This window comes from Electrona antarctica, assembly GCF_951216825.1.
Source record: "Electrona antarctica genome assembly, chromosome: 4".
Classification (NCBI taxonomy): domain Eukaryota; kingdom Metazoa; phylum Chordata; class Actinopteri; order Myctophiformes; family Myctophidae; genus Electrona; species Electrona antarctica.
In genome coordinates, this window is record NC_136809.1 from 52337274 (window position 1) to 52363669 (window position 26396).

The following is a 26396-nucleotide window of genomic DNA, read 5'->3' on the forward strand; positions in this document are numbered from 1 at the left end:
GCATGTGTTCACAAACACACACGCACGCACACACACACACACACACACACACACACACACACACACACACACACTGCAGATGGCGTCGGTGATATGTGTTGCTCAGCACAATAGTGATGGGAAAGCAATTATCCGTCACATTCTAGAGAGATATTACCAAGCATTTTCTCCAATATGGTTTTAATTGCACTCTGAGGTGAATTCTAGCATCGACAGAGGAACTTTATCTTGCAGACCTGTTTCATCAATGTTTTATGAACACAGTACTCTACTCGCACCCAGAGAGAGAGAGGGAGAGAGACACACACGCACACACACACACGCACACGCACACGCACACACACACACACACACACACACACACACACACACACACACACACACACACACACACACACACACACACACACACACAGAGAGAGAGATATTCACACCACATAAGTTTACCGGGTACCTCAAGTTTATAGGGCTTTCAAACTCAGCTTGCACAATTATTTAGGCGGCAGGCCTACAGTATAGCTGCCTGCCTACTATTCATTCTGAAATGCAACAGGACATGCAACAGAGATATATTATATTTGGGCTATGTAGCAGTGGCTCAGAGCCTCTGCCTGATAGCCTCAAAAGTGTAATATCTCCCCCCAGTCCAGTCCTAGTGGTTAAGATAACTTTCACGTGGTGAGACCCGAGTTCAAATCCTGGGCGTTGCACACCTATATACGTCACCAAGTTCCATTAAGGGGTAATATAAGGCCCAATTAAACCACATCAAAGGGTCGGGTCACTTAGGTCAAAACGACCACTCTGTGAGTTGCATTGGTGTGGTTTAATTACCTTAATTAAAAACAGTTTAATGTCCCAACCCCGACCCTTTATTGGTGCTGTCTGGGCTTTACAGCACACCTGTGAGTCATTGAGTCAATATATCATTAATTATATTTATTAGGCCTATAGATTAGGTCGGACAGTATAAAGGTGAACGATAGATGCATGGCACCACCACCTGTCACAGCCAGGGCTTAACGATCCTCCCTTTCGTCACGTCCTATACGGCCAACCACTGTGTCCCATTTGCTGTGACACGCCTCCTCCTCTCCTCCCTGTGACAACACGCACGCACACGCACGCACGCACACACACACACACACACACACACACACACACACACACACACACACACACACACACACACGCACACACACACACCCACACACACAGTGCACTGGGTGCAGGTCCGTGCGGCCCAATAGTCCCACCCCCCTGACAAAGATACAGTGAGTCTCATGTCCTCTTTTTTTTACTCGTCTTCGACCACATTTATGCGTTGCTCCAAGCAGCCCCCCTTCCCTTTTTTTCCCCCTTTCTTTTATTTATTTTTATACTCTTCTCTCTCTCTGCACTTTTTTTTATTTATTTTTTTACAGTAATGTTCTAGGGCCCCGGACTACTACTTCTTCTTGTCTCACACAGGATCTAAAAATCCAAGTAAACGAGGTAAGATCTAAAAAAAAATCCTACAGGTGTTTTTCTTTTTTCGTGCTGGTTTTGCTGCGCTTGTCTCGTCTCGTCGCAACAGGTGCACGGTGCCATGCATATGGGCTTTTTATGTGGCAGAACTCGTTGTTGCGGTTGGTATAAGGTTGTTGTTGGGTTTTTTTGCGCAAAATAGAGCCGGATTCCATCGGGACGGAGTTGTCTTTTGTCTAAAAGTAGAGAAAGAAAAAAATGACCCGAGGGGTGATGATAGAGAGCCCCGCTGCAGTGCATGATGGGGGTGATCTCAGGTGAGGGAGGTATTCGAAACCTGTTGTGCAACAAGTGTGAGAAGTTTTTCCATACGAACTATATAATCCAGTCTGTCTGTCTGTCTGTCCGTCCGTCCGCGACACACAGCTATAGGGCGAGGCGATCGCCCACCTGATATTGATATCAAGGCTTTTCGGTATTTAATAAACAACCGAATAGTCAAACATTCATCTTTTTATCTCTTATCTTTTGTTGACTTGGAGAACATGATGATATACTGTATGATAGCCTATCATATATATGACTCACTCAGAACTAGCCCGGGCAGGTCGACTGTGCATGAATTAATTGGATAGTTAACTTATTATGAAACATCATGTTAACTTTCTGCTATAGCTATAATACTATAGACTCATTAGAATATCAAATATAGCAGTGGTGGACCCCTGCATGGTCCGGTCCGGGGACCACCAGTGGTCCTTGAGGGGGTTCCATGTGGTCCCCCAGCTAAATGATGGACAGGTTTTAACCAAATGGACCATTATAGGCTATAGATCTTTAACTCTTGAGAGTGTAACATGAAACCAAATGGACCCGTACGGGTCCATTTGGTTTCATGTTACACTCTCAAGAGTTAAATTACTGTTAAACATCTGCATTACTTAATAAAGAATAATAAAGAAGTCTACACACAATTAGAGAATGTAGAAGAATTGCTATTTTGATCAAAGTGTGCCTGTTATCTCCCCCAATGGTACCAACATCAACACAGCATGGAATTGTGGACAAAATCTTATCCAACGACAGCAATATAGAATTCTTTAGTCTTGGGTCTGAGAGGCTAGATCTAATTGAATGGTGGTCCGCGTGGCTCAAATGGCAATTGAATAGTGGTGGGCCTTGACATGAAAAAGGTTGGGAAAAAAAGCACTGATATATATAGACTCATTCGAATATCAAATATAGAATCATTGGGTAAATGTTCAGTTGAGAGGGCCTGGCCTGCATGCCTGCAGAAAACTTGACAGAAAGAACACGACTTGCTCCCTGTATAACACAATGAAGTAAAGACTTCTAATAGAAGTTTTTACTTTAGTTTGTACAGTGAGCGAGTCGTGTTGTGTCAAGTTTTCCTCTATGTTTTTGAGACCACCGCTCCTGTATACAGTAGTTAAGTTTGAAAAAAATCACACCCGTGTGAACTGAGTGGTGCAGCTACACATTTATTGTTATAGTTACTGTACATTAACTACGTCACATACTAACCATAGCAACCATGCTAGTTTTTTTGGTTGCTAACCATAGCAACCATGCTCGTTTTTTTGGTACGAACAAACACGGGTACACGGGTACAAAGCCAGTTGTTGGAGTGGTTTGCACCACTCAAAAAAGGACGAAGAAATAAGGCTCAACAGTTTTCTCAGTGATGCATGCCTGCATGCCAGGTGAGGGAGTGAGTGACCATTCAAAGCTGCTCAAACATTCTGAAAGCTTAATTCCCATGCAGGCTGCAGGCGTTTACTTGTTTATGCTGGCTGCCATCTCGTCTTACCTTACTTTATCTGCCTTATTTAGTGGCAAGTAGCAACACTTAGAGCCAGTCTGACTCGTTTCTGTGGACGGGATAACAAAACAAAACAAAACTCAGGAAAAATATATAGGCTACAGAGACAATAGCCCTGGAACATGACATATCATGATAATCATCATGAGTACGAGCGTCATGTGAACCACATGGCTACAGAGACAAGTGCTGTATGGTCCAGAAAAATAGCAAGGGAAGACAAATACAATTTGTGGAGTAGTGGATGAAGGGAAGGGAAACAAAGGAGTCGGACAGAGTATAAAGGGGATACTGGACGTACAATTAATTTATAGAGATTAACTTTTGGGAAGGGAACTGCAAAACAAAGTATCGAGGCCCTTTTCTTCCTAACGAGGAACCACCTGTATCAGCATGCAAGTGATGTGGTAAACCATAGAATGGTTGCGACATCAGATATGGTGGAGCTACAATTAAAAGTGGATGACCGCAGGCTTCTTCTCCGGATGAATTATAAGGCCTCACTCACACAATTCAATTCAATTAAATTCAAAAGGGCTTTATTGTCATGAGAAATCATACGTTGCCAAAGCAAATAGCACAATACAGCAATTACTCACACACTAGTGTGCATCTCTGTTGTACCTTGCCTGTGGTGACTCCTAATGTGTGGGATATTTATCCCATTTTGACCTGAGATCAGATTCTAAAAATGTCTTCTACATCCTGACAGTTTTCTGAAAAAGCTGTTTCTATGTCAGTCGTTCTTCGATTTTTCAAAAATAGCAGACCTACAAGCTCGTAGCGCGCCACTCGGTGGCGCGCTATGAGCTTGTAGATCTGCTATTTTTCAATAGCTAAAGCATAACATAATGCTAACACCAAAAGGGGTTCCCGCACAAAATGTGTTAAGAATGGGATATTATAACTTAATATCTTATTACATCTCTTAGGAACATAATTGACAGTTTTCACAGAGTTGTGTCATGGTGTAACTTCACCAGTCAGTGGCATATACACTATGCCAGTGGTTTTCAACCAGTGGTCCTTGAGAAGGTTCCTCCAGGTGGTCCTTGGCTAAATGATGGAGAGTTGGTAACCAAATGGACCCTTGTAGATCTTTAACTCTTGAGCGCGTAAAATGAAACCAAAAGGACCCGCATGGGTCCATTTTGGTTTCATTTTGAATGAAAACATTTGGTTTCATTTTGAATGAAACCAAATGGACCCGCATGGGTCCATTTTGGTTTCATTTTGAATGGTTTCATTTTGAATTAAACCATTTGGTTTCATTTTTAATTAAACCAAATGGACCTGCATGGGTCCATTTTGGTTTCATTTTGAATGAAACCAAATGGACCTGCATGGGTCCATTTTGGTTTCATTTTGAATGAAACCAAATGGACCTGCATGGGTCCATTTGGTTTCATTTTGAATGAAACCATTTGGTTTCATTTTGAATGAAACCAAATGGACCTGCATGGGTCCATTTTGGTTTCATTTTGAATGAAACCATTTGGTTTCATTTTGAATGAAACCAAATGGACCTGCATGGGTCCATTTTGGTTTCATTTTGAATGAAACCAAATGGACCCGCATGGGTCCATTTTGGTTTCATTTTACGCTCGCAAGAGTTAACATTATTGTTAAAACATCTGCATTACGTAGTCTCCACAATTATTATACAAAATATTCAAAGTTTTATGTTCTGAGAGGCTAAATGTCATCAAATGGTGGTTCCGTGGCCCCAATACCGAATAAATAATGGGCCTTGATGTGAAAACGGTTGAAAACCACTCCTATGCACTATGCTATAATGCTATAATGTCCTTATCACCATACATTGCCATGATCACAGTTGTGGTTGAGTTAGTGAGGTTGTACAGTCAATGTTGGCGGCGGTGGCTCAGGGGTAGAGTGGCTGGATGGTAACCGCGAGGTCGCCAGTTCAAACCCTGTGGGCTCCCCAGAGTTAGTGTCGAAGTGTCCTTGAGCAAGACTCTGAACCCCTAATTGCTCCTGGTGTGCTGATTGGTGCCTTGCATGGTTTCCGCCGCCATCGGTGTGTGAATGTGTGTGTGAATGGGTGAATATAATGCACCATTTTTATTTTATTTTATCATTCGTAATGGTTAAACCTATAATATAACTGTAAAAAGTGTGTGCAAGAGAGAGTGTTAGTGATGGATCTGTACATATTATTAGCTTATTATTAATAATAGTAATTGACTTTTTAAAGCACCGCTCGTATCAGAATTGCAAGGGGATTTAACTAACGGACCAAATAAGAGCAATAGCTAAAAGCAGCGCAAGGAATCAAAAATCACACCCGTGTGAAGTGAGGGGCGCTAATATATTAAAGTCTAACTCGTGTTGCTGTGATTGGGTGATGTAATGGTGATGCAAAACAAACACGGACAAAACAAAGATTAAACTCTCTTTATTGTTAATGGCATTTAATGTCTGTTTTGGGGACAAGATGACGTAATATTCCCTTCATTGTCAATGGCGTTTTTTTTATGTTTGTTTATCTGAAAACAAACATTAAACCTGTATATAGGAGGGGCTAGCGCCCCTCAAAAATAAACACACATAGAAATGTATGCTAGAGTGTACATGGACAAAAGTCACTGAAGGGCTAGAACAGAAGCCATATGTTGCCATTATAAACAGTTCAGTTTTGATATTTCCTCATTCTCTTGTCATGTCATTCAAAGCATGAAGAATGCCTTCGAGGAATACAGACAGTATGCATTTGGATGTTGTAAATATGTAAATGCAAGCATGTAAGGATGTTAAATATGTAAATGCAAGTATGTTGTGAATAGGCTATGTAAATGCCAGATTCAAGTAACTATCTAAAGATATCTGTAAAGCACAGAGAGACAAATGCGTACGCTTGTCTATAATGGCGGTCTAAAGCATGGTGTAGTACTATAGGCCACTCTGCTGTACAAAGGTGCCGCGCGATGCAAATAACCCAACTGCTATTTTCGGCACACGAGTCAACAACACACCGCTGTACGATGTGGTATAGTACTATAGTACACTGATGCTTAACCCCTCAAGGGAGGCAAATGTAGGTTACTAATCACAGAGAGAGCCGCAGAGATTGGCTTTATCTCGCAGACTTGCACCACCATGTGATTATGAAGTTGTAACTTGACTTGGACAAATGCCTAAACCGACTAACTTAATCAGTGCATGTATGGTCAGAAAGTCGCATCTCTCTCTCTCTCCGCTCTCAGCAGCAGGACAGATTAGGCTAATTAACTGGCATTGTTGAATGCAGCCTTGTGGCTTAATTCTCACTCAACTAAACGGATGGAGAGAATGTCGATCGAGAGAGAGAGAGAGAGAGAGAGAGAGAGAGAGAGAGAGAGAGACTGCCAATAAATCCGCCTAAGTGGATGATTTACAATATTAGGCCTATGGCTGTTTAATTGTAGATGTGTGTGTTATGTTTAATCAATTCCGAGATGTCTAATCTGACGCATACGCGTATTTATTTAAATATCTGTGTGGTAGATCTCCTCTTCTGGTGTTAAGACATGACAGACCATCAATGTTGATACTTTCAGCACTCATGGTGTACTGGTTGAACTTAATGTAAATGTAGGTTATTTTGTCCTGTAAGTAAGAGTTGAGCCGTGTTCAGTGTAGGCCTGTAGGGCCAACTTCAAAGATGGAGACTTCCACTATAGTTCGTTCCACACTCACTCCAGAGGGCCACATTGCATATAGTGTCATATAAAAAATAGCAGATCTACAAAGTGTGTCGCAGTGCGGCGTGAGCTTGTAGGTCTGCTATTTTTGCTATACCTATTTGAATTGAAATCTTTTTTTTTTTCTTCTTTTTTTTTGTTGCTATTTTTGAAATGGAATCCTGAAAAGTAACATTTTTTATTTAATGTCAATGCCTTTCAGATACCTTTTTAATTATAGTTAGGCCTATGTTAACTTTGTGAACTAAATACAAATACATTGGACATAAAAAAGACAACAATTTTAATACTACTCATTAAGCTACTAATTTAGACTGAAGTAATTATTGGGAATTGTAACAAATTGAAGCAATCATCTCACAGTATTCTGATATTAACCTGAGGGCCCAATTCCAATTACAGGTCCACAGGCGACCGTGCTTTTTCAGTGGCCGGCCCCAAACTCTGGAACTGTCTGCTCCTTAGAGGCCTTTAAATCTTTACTTAAAACCCATCTCTTCTCCCTGGCTTTCAATGTTGTTTGACCTACGGTAATTCCCCTCTTGAGCTCAATAAATCAATAGAGACCTAATCAATCTGCAATTTCAATGTTGATTCTGCGGATTTTCCCCCTGGACCCACCTGGGGCTTAACAGGTTTTAACCTGTGTGTAAGAGCCACTTTATGAGGTCATGTCATGATGACCTTAATTAACTGTTGCTTTGATGTTGTTTTACTATGCTATTTGTGTTGATTGTAGGCTTGTTTTATGATCGTGTACAGCGATCATTTGGTTGACCTTCTGGTCTTTTGTAAATGTGCTCTAGAAATAAAGTTTGATTTGATTTGATTTGAAGTAATGGTGGGGGCCGCCGGTTGCCCATGTATGACGTCTAGGGCGTAGGTTATTGAAGAAAGGAATTTATCTCATAGCTCTCAGACTATATGGCAGTTTATCACATGGCGGTCATCATGTTATATTATCCATTGACTTTTTACAGACTCTGGTCACACTTTGGATTTGGCGTGAACACACTGGTGCAGAGGTCAGATAGCGGTGTTTCTCAAGCCTTTTCACGTCCAGGACCCCCAGATAGTATGTATTTGGCCGCGGACCCCCAAATGTCTTCTAAATTCTGACAGTTTTCTGAAATACCTCATGTTTCTGTATCAGTGGTGCTCAATATTTCATGTCAAGGACCCCAAAAATTATATGTAATTGGCCACCGAGCCCCATCTGAAAATATGTCGTTCCAGGGACCCCTCAGAAGCAAAGAAAACGTTCACTCTGAAAGAATATATATTCAAAGGTTTGTGCCACATTTTCACGATTTTTCAAAAATAGCAGACCTACAAGCTCGTAGCGCGCCACTCGGTGGCGCGCTATGAGCTTGTAGATCTGCTATTTTTCAATAGCTAAATTATGACATAATGTTTAAAACACCAAATGGGGTTCCCGCCCAAAATGGGTTAAAAAAAGAAAGAAAATCCAAATTATTCAAAATTTGCATCGATTATTTTTCCGATATATTTTCAGAAATAAGTAAATAACAGATGTACAAGGCATGAGCTTGCCTTGTAGATCTGCTATTTTTCTGAATAGCCAACATATAAATGTCTAAAGAGGTACATTTAGGATGCTATGCTATACCTTTGCTGGGGACCCCCCCTGGAAAACCAATGACCTACAGAGCCCAGGGCCCAGGAAATGATTCCACGTTCATTTTCCTCATAGACATTTCAAAAAGTATTTATTTAAAGACGTTTACGCCGCGGACAAAGCCAACTCGAGTCGTGACAAATCATGACAACAAACACAATTTTTTGGGCCGAACAAATAATTAGAAAGAAGAAAAAAACGGCAGGTTACAACACTTTTTTTGTTGTTTTTCTTCTTTGTAATTATTTGTTCGGCCCAAAATATTGTGTTTGTTGTCATGAGTTGTCACGACTCGAGTTGGCTTTGTCCGCGGCGTAACGGTCTTTAAATAAATACTTTTTGAAATGTCTATGGGAAAAATGCATTGGGAATCATTTCCTGGGCCTGGCGTCGTCATGAAAGAGGGCGGGACTGCGACGCTCTATAGGCTATTATTAAAAAAGATCAAGCTAGCCCAAAGGCACTGCATGTTCAGTGTTGTGTACCGTAGACGTTTGTAAAAGAACAGAGTCCCATTCAATCGGCATTCGATGTAGACGTCGGCTTTCTGCAAAATGTCATTTTGGTTTTGTCAGTTATTTTCCACCTCTGCTTTTGTCTTCTAATTAATAGATCATTGTTTTGTCCTTTTTAACCTGTTCCTGACCGGGAACCCTGTTCTGTGTTTTGTGTTATGTTATACTTTAGCTGTTGAAAAATAGCAGATCTACAAGCTCATAGCGCGCGCTATGAGCTTGTAGATCTTCTATTTTTTAAAATGTGGCGCAAATCTTTGAATATTATATTCTTTCAGAGCAAAAACGGAACTTCAGATGGGGGGTCCGCACGGCCAAATAATTCTGGGGGAGTGGGGGTCCTTGACATGAAAAAGGTTGAGCACCACTGTCACAGAAACAGCTAGTTTTTCAGAAAACTGCCCAATTTCTTTTAGAATCAGCCTCGGGTCTGAATGACTTTAATTCTCGTTAGCAATATGATTTCCTCAGCCCTCCGTGTGTGGTGCATGGTGGGGGTAACCAGACTCTTGTCATTAGTAACTTAAGTCATGACGCATCACACTAGTCCTCAGTATAGATGGTGGCTGGTCTCCGTGGTTACCGTCAACAGTCTGGACAGAGAAGTGTTTGTAATGCTATCCTCAGAACAATGCTAAAAAAACAAAATGGCCGACAACAGTAAAGTCCCCCGCCCCACCGACTTAAGCCCCAGCAGCTGTTTGTGGAGAGAAACCCCATATAGTGGCTAAACAGATGGTTGATACACTACTGTATAATCTAGTTCAGATGAGAAAGGTGTCAGTCAGGCGGAAGTCATATGGACTATATGACTGCCACTTGATATGTGTCGTAATGCTAACAGGACGTTTCACTCTTTTCTGAAGTTAATCCTTTGACTTATTTGCAGCAGAATAAAAAAAGTGGTTTAATTCAAATGTAATGAAACCGAGATACAGTTTTAAACTGAAAAGGTATGTTTTGTTTTCACTCAAAAAAAGGGGTGAATGTTAGGGATGCTCCGATCAGGTCCTTTGGGACCGATACCGATCACCGATTGTTTTTCTCATGATCGTCCGATACCGATAGGCCCGATACTGATGTTGTGAAATGTTGCAAATTTTAATATTTCCAAAATGATATTATGTCAAAACCCACGTCAAAACGGTTCCTGTGTGTGGGGAGGAAGGGGAGCATGTTTAGACCTGTTATACTATATATCTGATTGACATTTATACCACTTAATCCATTGAGACCTGGAACGCATCCATGTCACGTTAGCGTTTAACCACATTAACCATTAACCCATTTTGGGGCGGGAACCCCTTTTGGTGTTTTAAACATTGTTATAATTTAGCTATTGAAAAATAGCAGATCTACAAGCTCATAGCGCGCCACCGAGTGGCGCGCTATGAACTTGTAGGTCTGCTATTTTTGAAAAATCGTTAAAATGTGCCTCAAATCTTTCCGAAAATTGTCATGATTTAGAAAACTTTTTTTTTTAAATTTCGACGTCAGGCCTGAATGGGTTAAATGGTGTAAAAGATCAGTTTCTCCAGATAGGGTAAATTGCCGATCACAGATAGGGTAAATGCCGCTTACCGATCAGAGTGAATATTGGCAGATATGGCCGATCACCGGCCGATTATCGGAGTATCTCTGGCGAATATCTTGCAGTAGCATATATCATCTCATCAATCCTGCATTCTAGGCATTACAACAACAGTGTAGGGAATGAAAGAGTAGTACTATAAGTGGCACAGCTCACATTTGTCCCCAAGGCATGTCTGACTGTGACGCACCGCTTTGAGCAGAAGCCAAACACAGGCCTATACAGCCAGGTGTCACACCCCATGAGATAATAGATCCCTATACAGTTAGTTATTATCATAAACTCGACAAAAGATGTTTGATTTCTGGGTCTCTTCACAAATCATCTTTCAAGTGTAGACGGTGGAACAGACTAGGGGCAGAGTGAGTGAGTGAGTGAGCGAGCGTGGGCATGTAGAAAGAACATGGTGAAACGACTATAATGGCTCTTTTGTATTTTGTCGAGAGTGTGTCCGTCCGGAGGTTTAGAATGACGCTGGTGCTACCCACGCCATGTCAGCGGTGACCGTGTGCACACAGTCAGGGTAAGAGGAGGGACGGAGGTGGGGCGAGACGAAGCGACGAGGACGAGGGCAAAAGGTCAAGAAGTGAGACGCGCGCATTTCATGAAAGTCACCCTCACAACAGTGTTTTGTTCGTCGACTACCTTTTTTCACTGAGGAAAACTAAATGAAAACGAAGCTATGATGACAAAAACTAAGGCTAAATGTATTGACAATTTCGTCAACAGATTAAAAACTAGACTAAAATGTTTAGGAAGTGACTAGTGGACAAGAGATCCAGTATAAGTCATTTAACACTTGGTTGCATGCTGAAAATAGGCGATCTACAAGCTCACAACGTGTCACAGCGCGACGCGTTGTGAGCTTGTAGATCGGCTATCTTCAGCAAGTGTAAAACCAGTCATTACAACGGCATCAAGGCCCGCCAAAATACATTTTATTCGACTAAATCAACTGTAGATTTAGTGGACTAAAATCTTATGACATTTAGTCGACTGAAACTAGACTAACACTAAAACATTCCAGGTGACTAAAATGTGACAACTATTCAAGAGATGACATTGAGATTTTGAGTTTTGACAGAAAGAGTATTCCACGGACGGTTTAAATGATATAATATTTCGTACGAAAAAGCACAAAAGCAGTGGTTTTGAAACATTTTCATATCAACGATCTCCAGATTTATTTGTCCGCGGACCCCCTGTTGAAAAGGTTTTGCGCCAGGGAGCCCCAAAAGAGAAGATTTGTCAAGATTATTTTCAAAAATAGCCAATCTCCACGCTCACAACTCATCGCGATGTGACGTGTTGTAAGCTTTTAGGGTTTAAGTGGTTTAACTAGGGGTTTTTTTTGTTGCTCCTGATCCGATTCCGATCATTCGATTTTGATCGATTTTTCCTAATCCGATATTTATATTTTTATAAGACACGTATGCCATATCACAATAGTACAATATCCAAATTCACAGACAACAATATCCTGTCTAATATGCTGGAAGCCCTACTACCCCCAGACGAGACACCATGAGGTGTTAGTCACCCAGACCACGCTGCTCTCCTATTCTCTACATCTGCATATCCTCTTATTTATTGCCTCCACCAGGCCGAAGGCATGGGGAGAGAGTATGTTTTACACTCCGTCCTTCCGTCCGTCCTTCCGTCCGTCCGTTATCAGCTAATCTCCGGCACCGTTGGCCCGATCCATGCCAAATTGTGCACACACACTCCCTGGATGCCAACGACGAACCTCTGCCCCAAATATTCCTCAACGGTCTGTTATAGCGCCACCATGAGGCCGTTTTAGGCAAAACACATTTCTGTAGATAACTCGTACACATTTTATCCATACATCACACAATTCGGTATACACTATCTCCATAGTCATGTGATCAACACGGATCTGCACAATTTCCCATCTTCCATCCTGATTGCCTAAGATTGGCTTCCAAAGCTCACATGATGGGTCCGTTTCGAACAAAATGCCACAAATCACAAACACAGTGTCCAATTTCCATGAAATTATACACACATATTTCCACTAGGCCGAGGACGACATACCACTATTTTTTCCCCAAATCAGCCTCACGGTGGCGCTATAACAGGCCAATTCCTGTTTTTACCTATAACTGCATCAATCTGTATACAACTTATGTATGCACACTCCCTAGAGGCCATGGAAAAACATTTTCCCTGCATCCCTCCACATCTGCCGGTTATAGCGCCACCATGAGGCCGATTTCTGTAAAACTGTTGCAAAACATTCTTTATGTTAGTCACACAGATTTCATCCAAATCTCACGCAAATCGGTACACATGATCTCTGTAGTCATGTGATCAAGACGAGCCTGTTGGATTTCTCTGATTCTACACTGATTAGCTAAGATTGCCTTCCAAAGTTTTCAGGAGTAGCTCGTTTTGTACAAAATGCTGCACATGTCCTGCTCATTCAGAATTCTATCCTCAGAGATGCTATGAGTGATCTGGCTCTGCATTTCCTCAACAAAATGAAGAAAATTGTTGCAAGAAACAAACAAACAAAAGAACATGTTTATATATTACTCCTAAACATTTTGCAAAACATCACACACACTCCTATCCTCCTGGTGGAGACCTGTGCCCAGAAGGGCACTTTTTCTAGTTCCTTTCTCTTCCCCCCCCCCCCCCCCCCTTTCTCTAACACTCACTGCTTAGTGTTCACCCACTGACTGCAGGTTGAGGTGAAAATATCATGCATATAGGCCTGTGCTCGGAGGCAGTTTTGGTCATGCGCATGCAGTGTAGGCGGGTGGAGGCTGTAGGTAGGGTGTACTGGAAGGAGTGCCGATGAAGAACAGAGCTAACTCTATTCTCATATTTGTACTTATTTTTTGTAAATTATTTTCATTTTTTGTATGTTTTTGTTCCAATAAGTGTCACTGTCGGGCGGAGGGGGGTGGGGGGGTGGTAGGAGGTTGTAGGGAAAAAACAAAACATTTTTGTACCCCCTCATTTTTCTTTTCTCCCTGTATATACGGTAGGTGATCTGTATGTTGTGACCAACTGCTGCTGGTATGAACATTAAAAAACTATAAATAAATTAAAAAAATATGCTGGAAGCCCCTTGAACCTCCACCCCAGGGACTCCGTGGGGGTCCCCAGATCCCACTTTGCCAAACAGTGTGGTAAAGATTATGAAGCATAATAATCCCTTCTGATGAGCCTATTTAATATGATTTATGAGAGGTAGACCAGGAGGGTCAAATAAGGTAAATGCTTCAAAGTTAATGATCCGGCTCGCCCCTTAACCCATTTAGACCTGAGGACGATTCTACAAAATGTCTTCTAAATCCTGACAGTTTTCAGAAAAATCCATGTTTCCATGTCAGTCGTTCTCATACATTTTCATGTCAAGGACCCCCAACAATATATGTAATCGGCCACCGACCACCCATCTGTAATATGTTGTTCCAGGGACCCCCCCCCAGAAGCAAAGATTTGAGATAAAAACGTTCACTCTGAAAGAATATATATACATTTTTCAAATATTGCTCGGTAGCTTGTAGATCTGCTAAAGCTAAAGCATAACATAATGCTTAAAACACCAAAGCAAAGCAAAGTTACTATATTTACCCAGGGTATCTGGGCTAAGCTCAAGAACTTGTTTCCAGCCAGGCCCTGCTCATAGAACATTTCATGGTAGTGGTTCAATGCCTTGCTCAAGGGCACTTCAGCGGTGGTAATTTTAACGTGTCGGACCGCTGATTCGAACTGGCGACCTTCCGGTATCAAGACCGCTCCGCAATCCGTTCGGCCACCGCTGCCACAAAAAGGGGTTCCTGTTCATAATGGGTTGATAAGTTCAGCTATTCCTTTACATGTTATGGTTTATGCTCATGGTCTGTTTGCATATAGATTATAGTAAGTTAGTAACCCTTGAAGATTTGATGGGTGGGGACGAACTCATTCACCAAAGGCGAGCAGAGTTTTCACAGTAAAGTCTCTTGTCATGAGAGGCAGTAAATATAAAAGATTATAAATCACAGTTTCTTAATAATTTACTCTTGCCACACAAGATAATGATATTTAGCCTCTACATAATGTATAAATAAAACCTAACCACTTAAGCTCTATATACTTTGTGTGACAAATATGCTATTTAGATACTAGATATTATTATCTTTTTTTTAATAGACATTTGATGGTAAATGTGCTTAGTGTTGGTGACATGTTTTCATTTTGTCATTGGCTTTGACAGAATTATTAGCCTGGTTGTTTTTAGGATTGATTTTAAAATAATTTTACTTGTTTATAAATCTTTAAAATGGTCTTGCACCCACCTACCTCCATGACTGCCTGTCCAGGTACAGCATGTCCCAAACCGCCCCCCTTAGGTCCGCCACTGCTGGCGTACTTGCAAAGCCTAAAAAAAAAAAGTCTTCTAAGAAATATGGTGAAGCAGCTTTCTGCTTCTATGGGCCGACGGCCTGGAATAAACTCCAAATGCACCTTAGACTGGCACCCTCTCTAGACATTTTAAATACACAGCTTTGACCTACTTTTTCACGCTTGCATTTGATGAGTTTCTTTTTACCTTTTATGTTTCTGTTAAACTCACTGTTCTGCCTATTTCAATGCCTTTTTATGCCTTTTTAATTTTGTATGCCTCTGTCTTGTGCTTTTCACTGACCTTGCTCTGATTTTGATGTTGTGTGCTGTTTTTAGCATTTCTTTTGTACTTTGACTGTGCTTCCATTTTTATGTTGTTTGATATGTTTTAGTTTTTTGTAATTTATTTGTTTTGTAAAGCCCTTTGCGCTGCACTCGTGTCATGAAAGGTGCTCTATAAATAAAGCTTATTATTATTATATAATTTTATTATTATTATTATTAGTGTGGTTGCCCAAAGGACACGTTACAGGGGTAACGTGACATTGTAATTGGCTGACAATATTAGTGGGAGGGGCCTATGTAAGCGACTGCAGCAACCACACTTTGCAATTTTTTTAAATTGCGACTTTTCCAGTTATTATTATCATTATTATGTTATTATGAGTGTTCTTCAGTACTGTAGTACCACCTGGTATGGATGTTTGTCTGCAGCCCTAAAGTCACAAATGAACAACAACAACTGAACATTTGTTCAAAGATTGTTGGACAACAACTTCAGAAACTTTATACATCCACGTATGATAACAGCATCCTAAGGTTAGCAAGGAATATCACCTCTAATACTAAGCATGTGTTGTATGGAGAATATAGGTTGCTACCTTCAGGAAGGAGATATGGTGTACCAGCATACAATAAAGTCAGACTAAAGAGGTCCTTTGTCCACCAGTCGACCTTGAGGCTTAATCAGGAGTCGTAGTAGCCACAGGATAATCTAAGCGGTGGATATTGCTCTTGTCTTCATGTCTTTATGTATGTAAATTGTCTTGTTCTTTGTGTTATGTCAAATGTGTGTACGTATATGTGTTCTGCATACTTGGCTGCTGTGTCGCAAGAACATTTTCAGTGTGAACTGACAATAAAGTACTATATCATATCATATCATATCATATCATTATGGGAAGTTGTATTTATACAACGCAGTTTCGGGAAAAGAGACCTCCTTCCGCTTGACCTTAACCACTCCTCCCTCATTATCAACCACTCCTCCCTCCTTATCAAACTCACCTGCCTTTCATTATCACCCGGCCAATCCCTGGTGCAATCACCACAGTATTAATACACCTGCGATCTCTCAACCAAGTTGTTTGGTCTACTTCACGACAGACCAAACATGGGTTGTGAGTACTGCACTTGTAGATCGGCTATTTTCACTATTCTTCAAATTCGCCAACCTCCTCCTTCCGCCTCGATTCTCTAGGAATCCAGGGGGGGGCAGTGGCGACCAACCGCTCATTCCGAGTAGCGCAAAGTTGACCAGTCAGCTCCAGAGACTACGCCCCCACCCTGAGTCTCGCCCTACCTTGGGTTCCTCACTCCATTCCGCATTGATCTCATTCTGTTTCAATAAACTGTTAATCTTGAGTGAAGGTGTGGTCTCTTACTAGTGAATACCCTTATTATTATTATCTTCATTTGTCATTCACACACACAGTTTTAACATTGCTCCCGTCTCTCTGTCCTTGCAGCCATGCACCTACCTCCTTTACTCCTCCTCCCCCTCGGCCTACTCTGCTGGAGCCCCGGGGCCTCGTGGGCCGCCAAGGTGATCGTGGTGCCGCCCATCATGTTCGAGTCCCACCTGTACATCTTCAAGACGCTGGCCACGGCGCTGCACCAGGAGGGCCACGAGACGCACTTCCTGGTGTCGGAGGGGCGCGAGGTGCCGCCGTCCCCCCACTACCACTTCCAGCGCTACCCGGGCATCTTCAACAGCACCACGGCGGACAACTTCCTCCAGTCCAAGGTCAGCAACATCTTCTCGGGCCGGCTGACGTTCCTGGAGCTGTTCGACATCCTCGACCACTACTCGCAGAACTGCGACGCGGTGGTGGGCAGCGCCGAGACCATGGCCCGGCTCAAGGAGGCCCAGTTCGACCTGCTGCTGGTGGACCCCAACGAGATGTGCGGCTTCGTGCTCGCCCACATCCTGGGCGTCCAGTACGCCGTGTTCAGCACGGGGCTGTGGTACCCCGCCGAGGTGGGCGCCCCGGCGCCGCTCTCCTACGTCCCCGAGTTCAACTCGCTGCTGACGGACCGCATGTCGCTGTTTGAGCGCGTAGCCAACACGGCCGTCTACCTGGTGTCGCGCTTCGGGGTCCACTATATCGCGCTGCCCAAGTACGACCGGATCATGAGGAAGTACGGGGTGAAGCCCCAGGTGGCCATGGCCGACCTGGTGCAAGGCAGCCGGCTGTGGATGCTGTGCACCGACTTGGCCCTGGAGTTCCCCCGGCCCACCCTGCCTCACGTCGTCTACATAGGGGGCATCCTGACCAAGCCCCCCAACCCTCTTCCACAGGTCAGTACCGTATACTCGGGACAGAGAACGCAATGCATTGAAAAATATAAACGGATGGAGACACGGGGTTCATGTTGATTTGACTTTTCTTCATTATTATCCGTCATTTGTGTTTCTTTGCCATTGCCGAGTGCCGACATCACAAGTGTTGTCTAATAAGAAGTATAATGCCATTTTAGGAGACTAATATGTCATAACTGGGTACTTGGCAGGTTTGACTTTCACATTATTCAAATCTGTAGTTGTGTGTGTGGGATTCAAAGCTTCATTTATGTTCCATGGGGAGTTTTCGGAGAAACCTACCCTCTTTTCTTCTTAAAAGCAAATTGCAGTCAAATGTCCCTCTCATTGACAAATGGCAATTCATTATTCAGAACTTGTCATGAATGAATCCATTGCAGGCAAAGCTGGTGGTAGCCCTGCTAGAGCTAGAGCTCAGGAGAATGGTGCTTTTTCATGGATGGAATCAATCCGCCGCTTGTCTCATTCACAATGCCTTGGCTACCACATGTCTGTCGGACCTCATTGTCCGCACGAACGCACGCACGCACGCATTTATCCATTGACGTATCCCTCCTATGTTCTTGCTTCCTCAACATCTACCCCCTCCTCCACAAACCTATACCTCATTTAAATATTTTTTTTTCCCAAAGTGTTGATTTTTTTGCATGCGATTCTTTGCTCTCCCTTTCTTTATCCAATGTGTTCTTGCTTGTCTTCTCTGTCTAGCTCTCTCTATGGCTGTGTTCAAAGTCATCCACTCGTTCACTACTAGTTATAGTTGGTTATAAAAGTGTGTTATAAAACACATTTTTGCATGCCATAATAAATGTCTGCATTTGTCTTTCAGCGTAATCAATGCATGATGGCAGGCTTTGTGATGTTGAATTGTATTTTGAGATAAGACGAGTCCACTAGTGCAGGGGTTCTCAACGTTTTTGGCCGGGGACCCCCGGAAATGCTTTGGCAATGTCTCGGGACCCCCGCCCCGCCCCCTCCCGACCCCCAATATAAATTGACTGCTACAATAACCTTAAACCATTTTGGGCGGGAACCCCTTTTGGTGTTTTAAGCATTGTTATAATTTAGCTATTGAAAAATAGCAGATCTACAAGCTCATAGCGCGCCACCGAGTGGCGCGCTATGAGCTTGTAGGTCTGCTATTTTAGAAAAATCGTGAAAAAATATATATATATATATACATTTTTTTTTGTAATAATTTGGGGACCCCCTAAAATAATTTGGCGACCCCCCGAGGGGTCGCGACCCACGGGTTGAGAACCCCTGCACTAGTGCATAAGCAGGGTATATTAATAATAATCCCTATATATTCGGACACAACTACAAAATGGCATAATCACTAATGCCCTATATAGAGCGTCACAGTCCCGCCCCCTGCGAGGGCACCGGAAGATAATTTATAGGCCTTCGCTAAATCCCACCCCAAAAAGTTGTTGTCCAATGCCAATGCAAATAGTTTAGCAACTGTTGCTATGCAGGTCAAGCTTTCGCCACCTCATGGCTGTAGGTGTTATTTTTGCATGGCTGTGTTGTTGAACACATAGTATCACATACGCAGCTTAACGTCGGGAAAGTTAACACGAATGACCCACCCAGGTGATGGCAATAACACTAATGACCGTAGTCTTTACCGTGCAACATGAAAACTCCTGTCGTTAAAAGTTGATTTCTCCCACTGTAATTTCCTCGTATTTCTATTTAAATGTCATGCAAATGTGTCCAGTGCACAGCCTACTGCAGGCCTGGGTTGACTGGATTTAGAAGACATACTGAACTGATTGATTGTTTATATGGAGAAATCCCGTCATTTAACATGCATCTCTATGGGGGAGAAGGACAGCTTGCCCTGTCTTCTCGATGCTAACGTGCCTATTGGACGGGTTGGGGAGGGACTTAGCGAAGAAGGGCTAATTCCCCATACATTTTCCCCATAGACTTTTCAAAACATATTTATTTAAAGACCTGTAAGCCTCGGACAAAGCCAACAGCCGAGTTGACAAATCGTGACAATAAACAAACATTTGTTTGGGCCGAGCAAATAATTAGAAGAAAAAACCTTTTTTGTACCGTTTTTTCTTCTTTCTAATTATTTGTTCGGCCCCCAATTCTTTTTGTGTTTATTGTCATGATTTGTCAACTCGGCTGTTGGCTTTGTACGAGGCTTAGACACTCTATAGCAGCGGTTCTCAACCAGTGGTCCTTGAGGGGGATCCAGGTGGTCCCCATGCAGCTAAATGATTCAACCAGTGGTCCTTGAGGGGGTTCCAGGTGGTCCCCATGCAGCTAAATGATTCAACCAGTGGTCCTTGAGGGGGTTCCAGGTGGTCCCCATGCAGCTAAATGATTCAACCAGTGGTCCTTGAGGGGGTTCAGGTGGTCCCCATGCAGCTAAATGATTCAACCGGTGGTCCTTGAGGGGGTTCCAGGTGGTCCCCATGCAGCTAAATGATGGAGAGTTGAGAACCAAATGGACCCTTATTAGATCTTAAATGAAAATGAAACCAAATGGACCCGTACGGGTCCATTTTGTTTCATTTTTAAGCTCTCAACAGTTAAATTATTGTTAACCCATTTTGACCTGAGATCAGATTCTAAAAATGTCGTCTACATCCTGACAGTTTTCTGAAAAAGCTATGTTTCCATGTCGTTCTTTGATTTTCCGAAAAATAGCAGGCCTACAAGCTCATAGCGCGCCACTCGGTGGCGCGCTATGAGCTTGTAGATCTGCTATTTTTCAATAGCTAAAGCATAACATAATGCTAACACCAAAAGGGGTTCCCGCCCAAAATGTGTTAAACATCCGCATTACTAAATTTACAAGACGTCGATAGACTACACAATTAGAGAATGTAGAATAGTTGTTACTTTCATCAACCTTTGTTATCTCTCCTAACGGTACCAACATCAATACATACAGCATGGAATTGTGGACAAAATCCTATCCAAAAACAACAAAATAATCGTAGTCTTTGGTCTGAGAGTCTAAGGGCAGTATTATGCGTGTCTTAAGTACCAGGTCTTATGTCTTAACTTAAGACCTGGAGGCGTGGTCAATGCCATTTGGCTATTCTGAGTGGCCAAATGGCATTGATCACGCCTCCAGGTCTTAAGTTAAGTAATAAGACCTGGTACTTAAGACACGCATAATACTATGTCATACAACGGTGGCTCCGTGGCTTCAAATGCCGAATAAATGATGGTCCTTGACATGAAAAGGGTTGAAAACCACTGCTCTGTAGTGTGTAGGGGAGTGATTTCAGGACACTCGGTCTCTCTCTTTCTCTACTGTGTGTTCTCGAGTCGCATCAACAGGAAGCACTGTAATTATGGATGATGCGCTGGGCTTTTGACTCGTCCTGTCTGGGGGTCAGTCAGGCTGGCTGGCCTGGGTCTCGGGGTTGAATGGAGGCAAAGCATATAGGGGGGGAGGAGGAGGGAGGTCGAGTCACGAACAAGAAGAAGAAGGGACAGAGGCGTGTGGCGAGAAGAGGGGGGGGGGGTTAAGTCCGTTTGTTTGGACGGTCGGAGACGAGGGCCCGCGGTATCTACTGCGGGGGGGCTTTGGAATGCCACTCCGGCCAATGGGCAGCATTGTGTCGCATGGGGGGGGGGGGGCGGAGGGGGTCATAATGGAAGTGGAAGGAGAACGAGGCCATTGTTTCCCCCCCCGTCGGGCTCCGGGGACACTGAGACTCCTTTATGGGGACACTGAGGCTGCGTTGTGGGGACAGTATAGGGCCGCGCTGCATGCGGCCTCAGGGACACAGGGGAGCCAGTGTGTCCACTGAGGCCGCTCTGTGCCAGGGCTCAGGGCCTGATTTGCCGCAGCTGGACCATTCTCCCCCCCCCCCCCCCCCCCCCCCGCTCCTCCTCCTCCTTGTCCTCAGTCTATCCATCACTCAAATATGGCGGCTCCCCCTCCCGTCGCCCTTCATCAAATGCTGCATTCACATGGGATCAGGCAAGCGGTATTATAGACGGCAAACGGCAAAAAACCTGCTGGACGGCACGGAACTGCAAAAAAAAGATTAAATATTTTAACATTGATATGCCGTCTGCCGTTACCGTCGCCGGTTCTGGCTGCTGTTCCGTTTACGCGTCCTGCTCCCCGACCACTAAAATGACTTCCGGTTTGCCGTCTATACCAGGGGTATAGACGTTTTTGGCCGGGGACCCCCGGAAATGCTTTGGCAATGTCTCGCAAAAATAACCTTAATATTAGAGAAAATATATCATAAATGAATACTGAAACCAGATATAACCATTAAGGAAAGTTTATGCATTGACTGTGTACTCTTAATTTCCATTCAGCCATTCAGTTTCGTTTTTTTTTTTACTGACAAAATAATTTGGCGACCCCCCCCCCCCCCCCCCCCTAGGGGTCGCGACCCACGGGTTGAGAACCCCTGGTCTATACCGCTTGCCTGATCCCATAAGAATGCAGCATTAGTGAGTGTTCCTTCTCCCACTGTTCTAAAATGAGACTTTTTTTTTTTACGTTTAATAACAATATTCCTTGCACACAAGACATGTATGTATCATGTACAGTACGCCCGCACATGTACACAGTCTAGTACGTATGCATTGCATGCATCGCACACCCAGAAATGGTTTGTGTCAGAAACATGAACGTATACTCTGTAGCGCATTCCGCACGTACGCGCACGCACGCACGCACGCTCGCACGCACACCAACAGTGAGTCCTCTGTTTCTCAGGATGTTTGGAATCATGCCCCCCCATCAGCTAAGTGAGCAAGGCTTTTTGCTGACCGACATCGACATGCTGGGTTAACATGCTCAACATTCCTTCAGGAGGAGGAGACTATTAGGAGAGGAGACTCGAATAGTTCACTATTGTCATACCTTTCCAAGGCTTGAAATATTCCCTGGCATTCCTTAATTTTCCACTGCCTCAGTGTTGGGCAGTGAAGCCGACGTGACACTCGGCAAAAACAACGTCTAAATTTGGCTCAAGGAGTTTTCTTTGTGCTGATACACTAGATTCTGTTGTGCTACGATGGAGTGCTACCGTATTTGACTCCAAATCAAATTGGCATATTTTCTATTGTATGCCATAAGGTATAGATTAAGATATTGCAAAGGATAAAACACCTTCAAATTACACACAATACAAATTAATCTATAGTAATCAGTGATCACAATAAACAATATAATAAGACTGATAATGATAATAATACTAATAATAATAACGATAATAATGATAATAAATATAGCTGCAAAACACGAAAGTTGTTCGGCATGTGTGGCAGCGGTGGCCGAACGGATTGCGGAGCGGTCTTGATACCGGAAGGTCGCCAGTTCGAATCAGCGGTCTGACACGTTAAAATTACCACCGCTGAAGTGCCCTTGAGCAAGGCATTGAACCACTACCATGAAATGTTCTATGAGCAGGGCCTGGCTGGAAACAAGTTCTTGAGCTTAGCCCAGATACCCTGGGTAAATATAGTAACTTTGCTTTGCATATGCGTATCGACGTTTTATTGCGGGCGGTTCGTGAGCTAAGCCTGTTCAAAGTTTGCATTTTCAATGTGTTATTTATTTGTATTTATACTTTGTCATCTCTGCTGGATAGGCCTATAATTATAACACAATTGGCATTTGGCTATATTTAGAAGTAAGAATAAGTAGAATTAGACACACATCAAACATTCATTAAAATGTGGTATTTCTTATCACACTGATATAGACATTATGTTGTCCATGGTGCAGTTATGCAGTATATATGCGTCTACGTCTTCAACACAATTTATTTTGATATAAAGTCAGTCTGTTGACGAAGATGTTACCAGTGAGTCATTTTTTACAAAAAGCACTCACTGAAGTTTACAGTTTAATTAAAGTTTACAGCTGATTGGATTTCAACAGAGCAACGGAGAAGGTGCACAATCTGCACACGTCGCATCATTTGGAGCAATAAGACTTTCAGAACATTTCAGTGTTAAAACCTTTTTGGCTCAAGCTCAAGTTAACTTTTTTATTGTTGTCATGAGCAAATCTTTTCTATTGAAAGAGTTTCGCTTGAGTTTTCCCCTCTTGTTCAAAGTCATTGGGGTGTTTGTTCAAGGAGTTTTATGGAGCAGTCAAGGTTCATTTTTGAAACCAAACGCAGCGCAGCAGTCCAAAGGTTGAGCACAACAACAGCTGAGGGCAATATTATGCTGATTGTGAATGTATATGAGGAGCAGTTGCTTTGAATTGGAAATGACCTCTGGTCACCTCGCAGCGTGGTTGCATTGAAAGCTGGTAGACTTCATTTTAATTTGCTTTTTGTTTTTTGTTAGTCAACACGATACATTCGCTTACTTTTTTTTATTTGCTCATTTGTTTACTTCTATCACTCTACAGACGGAACATGCATTTTCCATCTGTAGAGTGATCGGTAGAGTTGATGCAATGATTGATTCATTTGCTCTAATAATTAATAAAAGACCAAATTATGAGATGAGATGATGAGATATACTTTATTGTCCCACGAGGGGAAATTTGTCTTGGGCAAAAGTGCAGTAGTACAGACAGACAATACACATTAGACAATACACAGTAGCAGCAATGTACAAGTACAGTATCACAAGAAAGGTGCAAAATTGCAGTCAGAGGAGGTATATAAATGTAAAGTACTATAGTATTCACAGTTTATAGTATCACAGGTATAAGTGCATTAACTAACTGATGAAGGTCAAAGTCCCTTCCCCACTAAGAACTATGAACTATGTGGCGGTTGTTTAGTAGGACAATTGAAGTGGGAAGAAAAGAAAGTTTAAAGCGGTTGCTCTTGCAATGACACGCTCCGTAGCGTCTACCAGAGGGTAACAGCTCATACTCTGAAGATAATACATTACATGTGAAGGGTCAGACAACACTCTCTTTGACAGACTGAGCACCGTTTTCTCTCAGTCTGTCAAAGAGAGTGTTGTCTGACCCTTCACATGTATTATCTTCAGAGTATTATAATGTACATTGTGTCCCTGAGTACATTGTGTAATTTGCTCTGTGCACGATTTTTGCCGCCCGGTTACTGTTAGTGTACCATTGTTGGAGATTTGTTGTATACGTACATTCTTGAGGTATTGTCATGGAGGATGTATTATTTGGCTGTAATTTGACATGTACGATGTAAGCATTGAAGTGTAGTTTTGCTTCTGCCGCTTGGCCAGTTCCCGCTCGCAAAAGAGACTCGGTCTCAATGTGTTTTTTTTTTTTTACTGGATAAAGGTTAAATAAAGTCAATTAAAGTAAAACAGTTATACAAAATGAATCATATAAGTGCTTTATACCGTTGTGCAACATGTCAGCCGCCCATTTGTTTTGTAAAGACACTGGTTGGTTATGAGCTGGATGGATGTTCTCATGTTTATCCAACCTATATTTATTTATGGCGTGTGATGAATCATCGCAGAGAGACGGAGATAAGCCTATGCCGTTGTCTTTAATACTGGCTGTAAACCTTTATGATGCATTGGCTATGAGGGCAGATAACAAACCATGACAACCCCACCGTAGGTTCACATGAACCTGTGATAGACAGAGCCTTAGATATAGACAAGAGTTACGCAAACTGCGTTCACTTCATGGGGCTTCAGTCCAATGGAGGCTCTCCTACATAGACTATATACGCATTGAGCGTGGGGACAACCAACTGGGCCAATTAAGCCCTGGACCGGAAGTAGGCAGAAATGCATTGGGACTCAGGCAACAGCCCAGCTTTAATGATCTTAAATACCTTTTTTTTTTTTAATTGTTTTGTAGTAATGGTACAACATAAACATTAAAGAGACTTTAGTTGTTACTGTACAATACTTTAAAACAGTTGTCATGTTGCACACATGCTTAAAATAGCTCTTATTTGTGTCGCCAATACTTATTGACTTTATGCAGAACGCTGCCATCGGGGCTCCGGGTTGGTCACACATGGTCGCTCCGATTTGCTTGCTCATGAAGCAACCGGAAAGTTGGTGACGACACTGAGGCAAATTTCGGTCGGATATGCATTCAGAGAGGGTCAAAGTTTGCTGTGTTTTTGTTTGAAAAGCTTGAAACATATCTCTCTTTTTTTCCCCTCCGTTCCCGACAGGAATTTGACACGTGGGTCAACGACACGGCGGAGCACGGCTTCGTGGTGGTGTCATTCGGAGCCGGGGTCAAGTACCTGTCGCACGACATCGCTCACAAGCTGGCCGGGGCCTTGGCCAGACTCCCCCAGCACGTGGTCTGGAGGTACGGTATTCACACTGGCACTGTCTGTCACTCATTCATAGTCACTTAGCCCCTTTTTGACCTGAGATCAGATGCTGAAAATGTCTTTTACATCCTGACAGTTTTCTGAAAAAGCTATGTTTCTATGTCAGTCGTTCTTCGATTTTTCAAAAATAGCAGCTTGTAGATCTGCTATTTTTCAATAGCTAAAGCATAACATAATGCTAACACCAAAAGGCGTTCCCGCCCAAAATGGGTTAGTCACAGACAACGTTCCCTGTAATGTGCGGACACGCACGTGCCCGGAATGTGCATTATTATGTGCCACGCACGCACGCACGCACGCACGCACGCACACACACTGTTGCTGAAGCACCGCTCGGGGGGTTTTGGGTGCTCGCTCAGCCCCGATGAAATATTAGAGAGAACGTTGGTCACATGGTTTGCTTCCATAA

At 42.9% G+C, this 26396-nt stretch overlaps 1 protein-coding gene across 5 annotated transcripts in view; it reads left to right on the forward strand.

Annotated features, from left to right (window-relative positions):
• The first annotated feature begins 1232 nt into the window (after positions 1–1232).
• Positions 1233–26396, forward strand: part of ugt8 (UDP glycosyltransferase 8) — a 44163-nt gene continuing 18999 nt past the window's right edge. The window contains exons 1-4 of one of the 5 annotated variants that reach the window (XM_079499701.1): positions 1233–1274; positions 1425–1494; positions 16873–17705; positions 25820–25962. In XM_079499701.1, the coding sequence (XP_079355827.1) occupies positions 16875–17705; positions 25820–25962 (974 nt within the window). In that variant the 5' untranslated portion in view covers positions 1233–1274; positions 1425–1494; positions 16873–16874. Of the gene's footprint in view, positions 1275–1328; positions 1495–16510; positions 16525–16872; positions 17706–25819; positions 25963–26396 lie in introns of those variants that run through there. The other 4 variants (XM_079499703.1, XM_079499700.1, XM_079499702.1 and 1 more) reach the window with 4 other exon arrangements.